The sequence below is a fragment of the Phascolarctos cinereus genome, unplaced genomic scaffold (genome assembly GCF_003287225.1).
Source record: "Phascolarctos cinereus isolate Bilbo 61053 unplaced genomic scaffold, phaCin_HiC Scaffold_1;HRSCAF=81, whole genome shotgun sequence".
In the NCBI taxonomy this organism is placed as follows: Eukaryota; Metazoa; Chordata; class Mammalia; order Diprotodontia; family Phascolarctidae; genus Phascolarctos; species Phascolarctos cinereus.
The window spans coordinates 140,345,856-140,359,341 of NW_027555514.1; the positions used below are offsets into that span (position 1 = coordinate 140,345,856).

Genomic DNA, 13,486 nt, shown 5'->3' on the forward strand with positions numbered 1-13,486 from the left:
AGATGCTGAAGGAGAAATAGAATTCCAGCATTGTGACTCCAAAGCCACACCCCTCAATGGAGTAGGCAACCTGACACTCACATGTCCTCTTTGTATAATTCTGCAAGGTGACTTTCTGATAGCTCCCTTCTCTCTCATCCAGGGGAAAAAAATGGAGCTGACTTTGTACTTTGTGTGAGAGTCAGTATAGTATAGTAGTTGGAGTCCTGGTCTCAGAGTAAGGAAGACCTGGATTCAAGCTGCTTCTCTAATGCATCCTGGCTCAATGAACCCTTTGGGGCCCCAGACAAAGACTGCAGTACTTCCAAACCATTCTTGGTCATCCACATTGGTAGAGAAAGTGTCCGTTCCAGAGAACTCCCTACACCAGTCAAACCACAGGTCCTAAACAAAACAAAACAGATTTTATGTTTTTTAAGCTTTTCCAAAGTAGTTTGATTTTTATTGTGTTTGAAAGAGAAACAACCATGTAGGAACTCAGTTTAACCGTTAGAATTTTAATAAACTCTTAGGTGGGTGCTTTTTTTTTTTGCCTCTATCTAATCCCCTATTTCAAACACAGCCCCTCTTGGTTGACAGGTAGGGAAGAGCTTCCCTCGGAATTTGACTTAAAACACATTGCTATGGAAGTGAAATCTTATCTTCTTATTGGTCTTGTTCTGCAGAGTGTAACTGCAATGAGCACTCTGGCTCGTGTCACTTTGATATGGCCGTTTACTTGGCAACTGGCAACACCAGTGGAGGAGTATGCGATGATTGCCAACATAACACAATGGGACGGAACTGTGAACAGTGCAAGCCTTTTTACTATCAGCATCCAGAGAGAGACATCCGAGACCCTAACATCTGTGAAGGTAAGTAGGGGAGTGTCAGTTCTCTGGGTTTATCTTCCAGGTGTTCTTTCCTTTTGAATAATCTGGAAGTCAGCAGTGGATTTAGCCCAAGGGAAAAGCATATTTCTGTGAGAGCCCTAGGATGAGTTCCAAATACTGCTTTGCTCCCCTTTTTCAATTGTTTTAAACCCTAGTGGCGAAATTCACACTTCAGGAATCCCTATTTTTAGGCCAATCGTTTGGAAGATTTGAAGAGGCAAAGGGGAAGTATGTATTTATACACAATTGGTACACAGGGTTTCCTGTAATTAATCATATTATCATGTTTTGGGGTTGTTGTTTTTTTTAGCATGTACCTGTGATCCAGCTGGTTCTCAGAATGGTGGAATTTGTGATCGCTACACTGACTTCTCTGCTGGCCTTATCGCTGGTCAGTGTCGGTGTAAATTATACACAGAAGGAGAGAAGTGTGACATTTGCAAAGAAGGGTTCTATGGATTAAGTACTGATGATCCATTTGGTTGTCAACGTAAGTACATTATGCAAAGGAAACAGAAGTTTCAGATTTGGAATAAATAACATTTGCTTAAAATATTCTTGTTCTTGGGCTACTAAAGTTCTAATTCATTCGTCTTATTGGTTTTATTTTGTTTTGTAAAGCCTGTGCTTGCAATCCTTTGGGAACTATTCCTGGAGGGAATCCTTGTGACTCTGAGACAGGATATTGCTACTGTAAACGTCTTGTGACAGGACAACATTGTGACCAGTGTCTGGTAGGTTTCTGCATTTTTAGGAAAAATGTAGCAAATTGTGCAATTTATGAATTTTAATTTGGAGCGTTTTCCCCCTAAAAAATCCACTGGCATCAAATGTTATACACATATAATCATAAGATTTAGAGCCAAAAGGGACTTTAGAGATCATGTCTGTTCACCTAATCTTACAGAAGAGGAAACTGAGGTTTACTTGGCCAAACATAGCAACATAGCACTTAAAGATTTGCAAAGCACTTCACAAATATCTCATTTTATCCTCACAAAAACAATGCTAGGGCATGGGTGCTATTATTATTCAAATTTTACAGATGAGGAAATTGAGGCAGATGGCAATTAAGTGATTTATGCCCAGGGTCTCACAGCTAGTAAGTTTCTGTGTCCAGATTTAAACCCAGATCTCCCTAACTCCAAATCCTGTGCTCTATTCACTGCACCACCTCTATGTTGTAATTGGTGGAATTACTAAACCAGGAAGGTAGCAGAGTCGGAGAAGGCAAAAAGGGAAGAAGCATACAGTGTAATGATAATAGAATTAGACTGCGAATCAGAAAACTTGGTTTCTCGACTCAGCTCTGCCCCTCATCATGTGACCTGAAACAAAGCACTTAACTTCTCTTAGACTCAGTTATTAACTCCTCTGCTGATTAAGGGTTTAGACTAGAAAACCTCAGAAGTCCCTTTCATCTCTATAATTCTGTGTTATCCATGTACCAAATGTGGTTTAGTCTAGTTTAGAACTGGGCTAAACCTTTCTTTAGAATCTGGAAGAAACTAAGAAACTGTTAATGAGCCCATTTGCCCTATTCACTAGGAAGGGAATCATTTTTTCCTTCCTAGGCTCAAAATTGCCTCTTTTCGTATCTGGATTTTATTGAATGATATCCTGCTTCTAAGAGGTGATGCAACTACTCTTTGTTTTAAAGCATGCCCCTTAAGAAACACCAAAAAGAAAATTTAACTCTGAGCCTTGGAGACAGTTCCTCTGTACTTGGGATAAAATTCAAGGTCATGAACAGCCCTCTCCTCAGCTTGAAATTAGGAGAACAAAGGAGCTACCTGCTGTGGTTTAGGAAGGACAGTTCTCTTCTATCTGAATTCAGGCTCCAGATGAACCGGTAGATTGATTCTTATGTGTCCTCCCTTCCCTTACCACATGTCTGCAAGTCAGTTGAGGTCAATGAACATTAAAAAACTTAATCAGTTCATCAAATTCTTACCAGCTTTTCCTTCTCCCTAAAAGGAAAACAAGTATAAATGAATGGAATTCACATCTTTATTGCTTCTTCAGATTAATTAGTTCATATCAGTCAGAAAAACCACTCGATATAATTATACAATTAGGCATAATCTGGAATTCATTGGTTGTTTTTCCCCTTAATGTTAACAATAAGTCATTATTTTTGTTGACTTCCCACTTTCACAGTGAAAATGAACTGGGAGGACAAGCAGAGCATATCATGACCTGTCTCTTGATGAGTCACTTGTGTGATTACAGAAACCCACCTTTAAGCCATATAATCCTTTTGTTCTACAGCAAGAACACTGGGGTTTAAGCAATGATCTGGATGGCTGTCGACCTTGTGACTGTGATGTAGGGGGATCATTAAACAATAAGTAAGTAAAATTTCATTTCTATTCCTGTAACCACCCGTAGAGAATTATTGTATGTCTCTATTTTTGTGGACCTTCGCAATAACAAGGGACCCATCACCTGATAGGAAAACATTTTAAAACTTTGAATCTATTAACCAACTATTAACTCCCATTAGACTACCAATTAACTTTTTGAAATCTTAAACAATATCCAGTTTTCTATAATTCCACGGGTACAGGGTGGACAGGGCTCATCTCAGGGTGCTGACATGGGGTAGAGGAAGGGCGTGGAGAAGGAATGCATCCTCCCCAGGAAGGTATGCTTCTGTGCTTCATCCACATACCTGTGGCCCTCATGGAGTCACAGAATTTTACAGTGGAAGTGACCTTAGTAGCTAGATAGTCTTACCCCTACTAGGAAAAGAACCCCCAATAGAACATCCATGGCAAGTGTTCATTTAGGAGTTGCTTAAGACCTCAATGAGGGAAGTCTCCACTAGTTCTCTTCCCAAGGCAACCCATTCCATTTTCTGTAGCTATAATTTTAAGAAATGGGTTTTTTTTTCTGTATCTCAACCTAAATTTGCCTCCTTTTTGCAGAGTTCTGCTTCCTAAAGCCAGACCAAAAAAAAAAATCTAATCTCCCATTTAACAGGTTTTGAAACACTTGAAAATAACTCTCACCTACTCTTACTGCCCCTGTGTCTTTTCTAAGATAAACACCCCCAATTCTTTTAACCCATCTTCATATAATGTGGACCTTTGCCATCCTGTGCCTCTAGAAGCCTGGGGAATAATGGGGGCTACCCCCGCAATGGAACTGTCCTCTTCATAATTATTGGACCTCACCCTGTCTCTGTGCTATACTCAGCCACCCCCTCAACTGAGTTTGCTCCAAGTACAATTAGTTTCAGCTCCGAATATGAAACCTAACCTTAAATATTTTTCTCTTAACTCTCCTTTGACAACCATTATCCCGTTGGTGAAAATTCCGTCCGGAATAATTCACAATAGCCCTGAATATTGATAAAATTGGGTGTGAACATGCGTAAGCATGTCTCTTTTAAATTTTAAATTACCCAAGATCTATAGCTGGTGAATTTGTTAGCTTTGTAGGAGTGGTATTAACTATTTCTGGGTCAGTTATCAACAGGGATTTTATGAAACAATACTGTGTCAGGCATTGGGCTAGGTTTGAGAATATTAAGACAAAAAAATGGAATAGTCCCTTTCCTTAAGGAACTCGCATATTACTGGGAGAAAATATGTACAAATATAAGTCTATACAGACTCTGTATAAGATAAATACAAGGAAAGATTATGATGTCCACAAAAGGAGAGATTTCCTCTTGGAAAAATCAGGGAAAGTGTCACATAGAAAGGGGTACCTGAACTGAGTTTTAAAAAAAAAAAAAACAAGGGGGTCTAAGAGTAAAAGGGAGTTTCCGTCTAGTCTGTGTCTTGCTGGAAAACACAGCAGAAGCATCTGGTAAAGATAGTGTAAGTGACTGATGAGAGAATAAACAGATGTGTATTCCCTGTTGCTCTGGAATCGTCTCCCAGGAGGCTTCTCTATTCATTGAGCAGGTTTGACTTACCCACAAAATCTGACTCTCCTTTGCAAGTTTATTTTTCAGGCTCATAGCAATCCAGTGGAAAGGGACGCACTTGTTCTATCTGGCTTCTTAATTAGGGCTTGCTCTATTATGGATGTGGAGTATTCCTGAGTACAGCGTGTAGCATCTGAAAGTCCAGTGTGAACTTCTGTTCTTCGAAAACCACAGAGGGAGAGAAAGAATGGAGTAATCATGTCCAAACAAAGAAGGGAGATCACAAACTTGTTAGTCTACTCAAAGGAGCATAGCAGCGTAGATTTTGGAACTGAAAGGGATCTTGGAGGTCATCTGGTCCAGTTTTCTTATTTTACAGATGTGGAAATTGAGACCCAGAAGGCTGAGTGCACTCCTTATCCAAGGTCATTTAAGGTAGCAAACTATCAAACTGGGATTTAAACTCAGCCTCTCACTCCAAAGCCAGTGGTCTTGCCACTTCTCTTCACACTGGATGCTTTCTCTGGCTTTCTTTCCTTTGAGACTCCCAGAACACATGTTCATTAATTTAGTAATTGATTGCCCAATATGAAACGGCTTTCTCATAAAAATCTTCCTACTTAAAGCACTATATAGAGATCTTTCAGAGTCTTTCATGACAACAATTTCTGTTATCATTTTATCCCAAATAGTTATTTTTCCCCTCACTGTCTCTCCTCTCCTCTTTTCTCCCTTCTTGCTTCTCCTCTCTCCAGTCTTCCACCTCCAAGCTCCAATCCCTTCTCCTCTGCCCTTTTCACACCCCAATTCTGTATCCATCCCCTGGTCTGTTCTCTCCAATGAAGAACGACACTTGATTAACAATGAAATTTGTTAACAAAGCAAAATTGTGAAAGAAGTCTTCCTGTAAAGATCCTGTAAAGCAAGGAAGAGTTTTAACTCTCTAATATGATTAAAATGAAACCCCACCTTTTAGGCAGATAGAAGACAGTTGTTGAATCCTTTCAGATTTTTTCCCAGCTATGTGATTCTGAAGTTTATCTTTATTGATGTTATCTGTTCCAGAACACAGTACTGATTCTTTTAGAATGAGGACTTTTTACTTGGTCTAGGAGCCAGGTGCCCCAATTTAAAAGAGATTCTTCCCAGACAGTCAATTAATACTGTTTAATCTACAGAATATCCTAGTGACATATGGCTTTTTTTTTTAACCAAGATTCTTTGAGAGAAAAATGGTATTGAGGAAGGGAAACACCCAGGATGGTGGTTTGTACATCCCATATATAATATGCAGGCTCTAAATAGAATCCCAGACTGCTGCTTGATAGTTTGATTTGGAAAAAAAAATTTTTAAATAGTTTAATGTACTGAGCTCATTGTGATTTTTCTATTATAATACAGTGAAAGCTCACTAGTTGTGGAGAAATTAGTCTCAATTATGGAACATTTTTAAAGGAATACAAATTTTTTTTTTAGGCAATTAGGGTTAAGTGACTTGCCCAGGGTCACACAGCTAGTAAGTGTCAAGTGTTTGGTCTGAGGCTGGATTTGAACTCAGGTACTCCTGACTTCAGGGCCGGTGCTGTATCCACTGCGCCACCTAGCTGTCCCAGGAGTGCAATTTTTTAAAAAATCTGAATAAATACTGTGCCTGAACTAGGCTCACAAAATTTTTCCTAGTACAACTTTAATGAATAAACAAGAATTACTGGAAATTAAGCTATTGATTGTTAGCATAGAAATAATGTTTCTTAAAATGCCTGGCAACTATTTAAGTAGTATAAATACCTTCCTTCTAAACTACTGAGGTCTAGACTTAATGAGGTATTTACTGTACTTTGATACTAGAGCCAGTATCAACACGTACTGTAATCAGTTAATATTTATTGAATGCTTACTACGTGTCCTTTGATAATGCCATACACTGTAGAGCAGAAGAGAGGAGTATTAAGACATGGTCTCTTCCTCCAAGGAGTTTTCAGTCTAATTGTTGTAAAATGGGTCAAAATGCAAAGTTACAAAGCAATAGAAAACAATGGATCACTCAACTGTGTGGCACTAATTCCAGGTCTGAAAAGGGAGAGATTTATGTTAGAGAAGCTGGAAGAAACTTTGTGGGATGAAGTGGAAACTGAGATAATAAAATGAGTATAATGAGCAGTGGAACTTAAAATGGGACAAGGTTATATAAGACCTTTGCTCTAGGTAGGAAGCTTGGACTGAATGCAATAGAAAATAGGGAAACAATGTGACTAATGTGAAAATATGTTTAACATGAATGTATATATGTAGAACCTTTATCAGATTGCACTTCTTGGGGTAGGGGGAAGGGAAAGAGGGGGAGAAAATTTGGAACTCAAAATCTCATGGAAGTGAATGTTGAAAACTAAAAATAGATTAATAATTTTTTTAAAAAGGGGAAAATAGGGAAACAACGAAGATTCTTAAGCAAGGTCCTAGCTTAATGAAAGTGATGTTTTAGGATGATTATTCTAGCAGTCATCTATCAGAACGATTTGAAAATAATGGTGAGATGGAATGGGATTTGTGGATGTGTGATTGCATGGACATAGGGAACTCTCAGTGACGAAACTCCCAACCAATACCTTCTTTGTAATTGATAATCTTAGAAATTTTCCTGATGCACCAAAAGGTTAAGAGACTTGCTCAGGATTACCCAGCCAATATGTGTTGAAGACAGAACTTGCACCCAGGTCTCCCTGATTCCAAAGCTGGCTCTCTCTCTGTTCTACCAAACTGTCTCTCTAATAATAATAGTTCACATTTATATGTTACTGTATAGTTTACAGAGACCTTTCCTCAAGACAGCCCTATTTCGTAGGTAGTATAATTGTTATTATCCCCATATTGCTGGTGATGAAGGTGAGCCTCCCAGAGGTACCTCTACAGTCACATAGCTAGTCATGGTCAGAGTCAAGATTCAAACTCAGGTTATCTGACTCTTAAGACTTGTGCTTTTTCCACTTAGAAAGCTGCTGGAATAATATGGTCATAAAATGAAAACAATTATGGTAGTGATAATGGAAAGGAAAGGATGAATCCAAGAGAAGTTTTGAAGGGACAGATAGAACTTGGTGATAGAGAGGTAGAGGCAGTTAGGTGACGCAGAGGAATCAGGAAAACTCGAGTCCCAATCTTGCCTATGAGACCCTGGACAAGTCACATAACCTCTCTTGAGACTCAATTTCCTCATCTGTAAAATGAGGGGGTTTGACTTTACTGGCTCTTCCAGCTTCAAATCTACAATCCTGTGAACCATATTAAGTGTTATCAATGCCAGAAAATGGCACTGTTGAGAAGGTTCAACCCATCTGGGATAGATAGGTAAGAATAAATTCTGTGTTGGGCCATCTGAGCTTGAGGTGACAGTAGAAAATCCAAGTGAAGATACTGGAAATAAAGAACTAGAGTTTACATAAGAGATTGTGGCTAGAGATGTCAATCCAGGGGTCATCTACATAGAGATTTAGCTAAAGTCATGAAACTGAGCTTGAGTTCACTCAGAAGTCTGTATTAGTTGACTTGAAAGTATGCCCTAATGGACAATGACTTAAGACTATTGATCCTTAGGAAATGGGAGACTACTAAGACACATGCAATTGATTTATCCAGTGAAGATTCCTTGGTTCTATCCTTGACCAGCCATCCTCGTCCACATAATCAAGTTCTCATGGCTTATGCCAGCAGTCAATCATTAGGGAAAAAAACAACCAGAGAATTCTCTTCCATATTAGGTAATTAAGTGGCACAGCGGATAGAGTGCTTGACTTAAGATCAGGAGCGCCTGTGTTCAAATCCTACGTCAGAAAGAAACTCACTAGTTGTATCACCCTGGTCAAGTCACTTAACCTCTAGCCTCAATTTCCTCATCTATAAAATGGGAATAATCATAGCACCTACCTCCCAGAGTTGTTGTGAGAATAAAATTAGATAATATTTGTAAAATGTTTTGCAGATTTCAAGGGACTACATAAGTGCTAGCTAATTATTATTGTTGTGCCTTTATTCTAATAATGTCTTTCCCTCTTGGTATTGCTTATGGAGGATTTAGTTGCTCTTTTCTTCTCTTGAATCCTTCTTTCTTTTTCATTTGCACCCTCTGTACACATCTGCTGGGAAGGGAAATAAGATTCTGTCTTGTACTTATGATGTAATGTCTAATGCCTGAACTGTTAGAAATGTCTTTTGTTGGGATGCTGTGCCAAAAGAGGCCCAGGTTCTAATTGGAACAAGCCTCCCTCTCCTGAGAATTGGTTAAGGGTTGTTAAGAACTTGTATCCCTTTAGGAAAACAGCCACCTACAGTAGTGCACAGGAATATGAGCACAGCTGGAATGTGGCAATGCTGTTTTGGGTCATTTTAAGGAACCACAGTTATAAGCCACCCCATGAGCAGGAACTTGTCCTAACTGCTTAGTCTAAAACATATCTTGAGAAAGGATCTTAAGGTTTTGCTTCTAACAGTTGACCTAAATTTTTAGATGGCATTTCCAAATTACATCTTTAATGGAGTTTTAAAAAAGAGAGAGATGCTGGTCACTGTGGCCAAAAGAATTATTCACATAATGACCAACTTTTTGGGTTGGAGAACAGACACGGCCTGTTACCAGAGCCTGGTGGAACCTGCCAGATCTTGCCCTCCATTGGCATAGACTTCAAAAACTCAGGGTCTTCTCAGCTCCATGGCAAGACATCAGAGTAGAATTTTTAGGTGGTGTGGAGGGGAGGAGGTAAAGAAAATGATCCAATTTTACTTTGTTCTTGGAGTAATAGGGATAAACGAAGGAGTATATAAATGAACAAGCAGAGGCAGAAACTGATGGAGCACCACTCATCCAGGAGCCTTACAAAACAAATTCTTAGAAAAATGGAAAGTTGGTGAATAGCTGGTATTTTTAAATGTGTCTTTTCCTACTTTTACTAGCTGTGTGACCCCAGGCAAGTCACTTAACCCCAATTGCCTCACCAAAAAGCTTTAAAAAGTCTTTTCCAATCAGTTTTACACTGGGCATCTCGGTGGTTTGGCGGATAGATAGAGCCTAATTAGAATCCCAGAAACCTGAGTTTGAATCTTTCCCTGGATACTTAGTATCCATATGGCCCTCACTTGTGCCTCAGTTTCCTCATATTTAAAATGGGGACAATAATCACACCCACTTCCCAGGGTAGATATGAAGATCTAATGAGAATAATTGTAAAAGCATTTAGCACAGTGCCTGGCACACAGTAAGTACTATATAAACATGTTAGCTCTTATTATTATTAACCTTTCTCTGCTTCCATTTCGTCATCTGCAAAATGGAGATAATAGCACCTACTTCATGGTTTTATTATGGGGATAACATACATAAAATATTTTGCAAACCTTAAAGCACTATGTAAATGCTAGCTATTATTATTGTTAATAAGAAATATAGAGCCGCTTTTAATGAACATATTTCACCATCTGAAAATCTGTAGGAATTATAGCTTTCTTTTTCTCTTTCAGCTGCTCAGCCGAATCAGGCCAGTGCCTATGTAGGCCCCATATGATCGGTCGACAGTGCAGTGAAGTGGAATCTGGTTATTACTTCACAACCCTGGATCATTACATTTACGAGGCAGAGGAAGCCCATTTTGGCCCCGTAAGTAGGAAAGTGCTCAACACATGGGGGAGAAGTCCATGGAGTCTCAGAGGGACCTTAGTGACCATCGAATATAACCCAGAGGGGATAGATCTGTGATTTCTTTGGTGCAGGAAACTTTCTGTACCAATGCAGGTTGGTACCTTCTCCACAAATGGTCTGCTTAGTTGCCCAGAACACTGAGACATTGAGAGACTTGCTCTTAATATCAGGAGGCATATTGGCAAAGCTGTAAATTTCAGAGGTGAGTCTCGAACCCTGGTTTTCTTAGATTTGAGGCAGGCTCTATCCACTACCCTCTCTACTTGTGTTGCAGAGCAATTGGTAACATAGCACCCCAGATTCTGGGACAGGAGAGTTGGCAGCAAAAGAGGCATGTATAATTGTGCAAAAATTACATTTGTGTTCATGGGTTTCCCATAAGTGTCGTAAGCAGGTTGTGTTAACCAGTGGCCAATTCTTCTGGTCCAGAACTTAAATTGTCACTGGGTTGAATGGAATCACATCACCCTGTTCCCACGCTGTCCTTGGAGAATTAAAGATGCCAGTCATGAAGCAAGATATAGCCTGACTCAGCATCAGTCTGGTCCAGTTGGAAATCAGACAAATGTCCAGTGACTCATAAAGTAGTTTATAGGGTAGGAGTAGGGACGGGGACTGTGATTACATTTCAATAGCAAACTCTTGGGTAAGTCTGCTCCCTCTGCTGATGCAGAGAAACTCCCTTCTCTGAAACTGAGGGACTTAATAGAGTCACCTAAAGCAGAAGTATAAAATATAAGGCCACACATGCAGCCCATGACGCTTTTCAGTGCAACCTGAACCAGATGAAAATGTAGTTCCTGTCTAATTTTAAGGTATTGATCTGTTAAAAAGAGAAAGATAGATAGAAAGAAGTGGGTGGTTTTCTAAGTCAGTATGTATTCCACAGGGAACTGTAGGTACTGTGTAATGGCCCCCGTTTTTACTTGAGTTTAATACCGCTGGCCTAGGACCCTGAGAATTCAAGTGACTTGCCCTGGGTCATACAGCCAACAGATGTCAGAAGCAAGAGTAGCTTATATTTTTCCGAATTCTTATTAGAGGAGACACATTGACCTCTTGAGTCTTCCTGGCAGCTGAGTTCTCCTTCTGTTCTTCCTTTAATTATATTATCCTATTTATATTATGGGAGATGTTGCCAAGCACCACCAAGTCCCTTAGAACCATTGTAACTACGGATTTAAGGACAAAATTTTTTTCATTACACAAGCTGTCCCAAAAGTCTCAGTGCTGTGTAAGCTTATTAAAGCTTTAAACTGCACTAAAACTTTTGGGACAGCCTGTATATGTAAAGGGTTTTTCCCCAGCCAAAAGGAATAAAAGACAATATCTGAATGGGAGGGGAGAAGTATAGAAAAAAACGTGGTTTAGTGACTTAAAACTTTTCTGCCCTCCTTCAATGTTTCAACTGTTACAGTTTCTGATAGAAAGTTATTCTTTATTTTTTCAGGGAGTCAGCATAGTGGAGAGACAGTATATTCAAGATCGCATACCCTCCTGGACTGGAGCTGGGTTTGTCAGAGTCCCTGAGGGAGCCTATTTGGAATTTTTCATCGACAACATTCCATATTCCATGGAGTACGACATCCTTATTCGCTATGAACCACAGGTAAAAGACTGGAAGTAAAGGGGGAGATACTATTAGATCTGCGAATTGTCCTTCTGCTTATAGAGTCATGGTGTTCCATTGGAATAAATGAAACTTACCGACTCCCCTGTAGGTGTCTAAAAATGTTTATCTTTCTTGATTTGGCAAATGATTGTTCAGAGCGTCCTATAAATAGCACTGGGCTCATGTGAGTGTTAAAAATTATTCCAGTTGCCAGATCACTGGGAAAAAGCTGTCATCACCGTCCAGCGTCCTGGAAGGATTCTCACGAGTAGCCGATGTGGTAACACCATTCCTGATGACGACAACCAGGTTGTGTCGCTGTCACCAGGATCCAGGTCGGTCTGACACTGCTGCCATTTTTTTTTCCCCATAGAATTGTAACATACTGGTGCATTTTCTCCCCCTAATTCCCTTGTGGTGGAGTCTGTCTGGTTATTATTTTCATAAGTAGATTGGAAGCTTATGGGTCGTTGTTTTAAATCCTGAAAAACTAACATTTGTTTTCTTCTTGGATAGATATGTGGTCCTTCCACGTCCTGTGTGCTTTGAGAAGGGGGTGAACTACACGGTGAGGTTGGAGTTACCTCAGTACACCTCCTCTGATAGCGGGGTAGAGAGCCCATACACCCTCATTGATTCGGTAAGTGAGAGGTTGTTGTTGGTTAGTCATTTACTTGTATCTTGGCAAAGATACTGGAGCGGTTTGCCAGGTCCTTCTCCAGCTCATTTTACAGATAAGCAAACTGAGGCAAACAAGGTTAAGTGACTTTCCCAGGGTCACACAGCCAGAAAGTGTCTAAGGCTGAATTTGAATTCAGGTCCTCCTAACCTCAGGGCTGGTGCTCTACCCCTGTGCCACCTACCTGCCCTAAGTGAAAGATATTTCTGGCAAATGGAAAGGAGGCAATACAACTTGTTTACTTCAGTTACAATAGAGTCATACAACTGACAACATTCTATGGAATTGTTGTTACTTTATATTTCCCTTTGCTTCAGAAATCCATTTGATTATTCATTCTAAAAAATCTTTCTATCTTATGGAAAGAAATGGCATGCCTCTTCCCTTGTGGGCCCCACACACCATCCTTTGTAACTTTCTGGACTAAAATACCTCTCACTGGCTCCTGGGCCACACTTTCCTTAATTATGTGGCTTCCCTTATTAGAATGTAAGCTCCTTGAGGTCAGGGAGATGATATTTGTATTCCTAGAGCTTCCTTTTGAATGGGTATTCCCTTGTCTTGGCACAGTATGTGACTTATCATAAATGCTTAATAAACAATAATAATAGGTAATACACAATACTTGCTGCGTGCCAGACACCATATTAAGTACTTTACAATTATTATCTCATTTAATCCTTGCAAAAACCCTGGGAAGTAGGTGCTATTATTATCATTTTACAAATGAGGAAATTGAAGCAGAGGTTCAGTGACT

The 13,486-nt window shown here is 39.7% G+C and overlaps 1 protein-coding gene across 1 annotated transcript in view; it reads left to right on the forward strand.

The window, feature by feature from the left end:
* LAMB1 (laminin subunit beta 1) overlaps positions 1-13,486 on the forward strand; it is a 94,706-nt gene that overhangs the window by 24,876 nt on the left and 56,344 nt on the right. The window contains exons 10-17 of the mRNA XM_020984595.2: positions 666-854; positions 1,183-1,362; positions 1,494-1,606; positions 3,144-3,223; positions 10,261-10,396; positions 11,889-12,047; positions 12,258-12,385; positions 12,567-12,690. Of these exons, the coding sequence (XP_020840254.1) occupies positions 666-854; positions 1,183-1,362; positions 1,494-1,606; positions 3,144-3,223; positions 10,261-10,396; positions 11,889-12,047; positions 12,258-12,385; positions 12,567-12,690 (1,109 nt within the window). The remainder of the gene's footprint in view (positions 1-665; positions 855-1,182; positions 1,363-1,493; positions 1,607-3,143; positions 3,224-10,260; positions 10,397-11,888; positions 12,048-12,257; positions 12,386-12,566; positions 12,691-13,486) is intronic.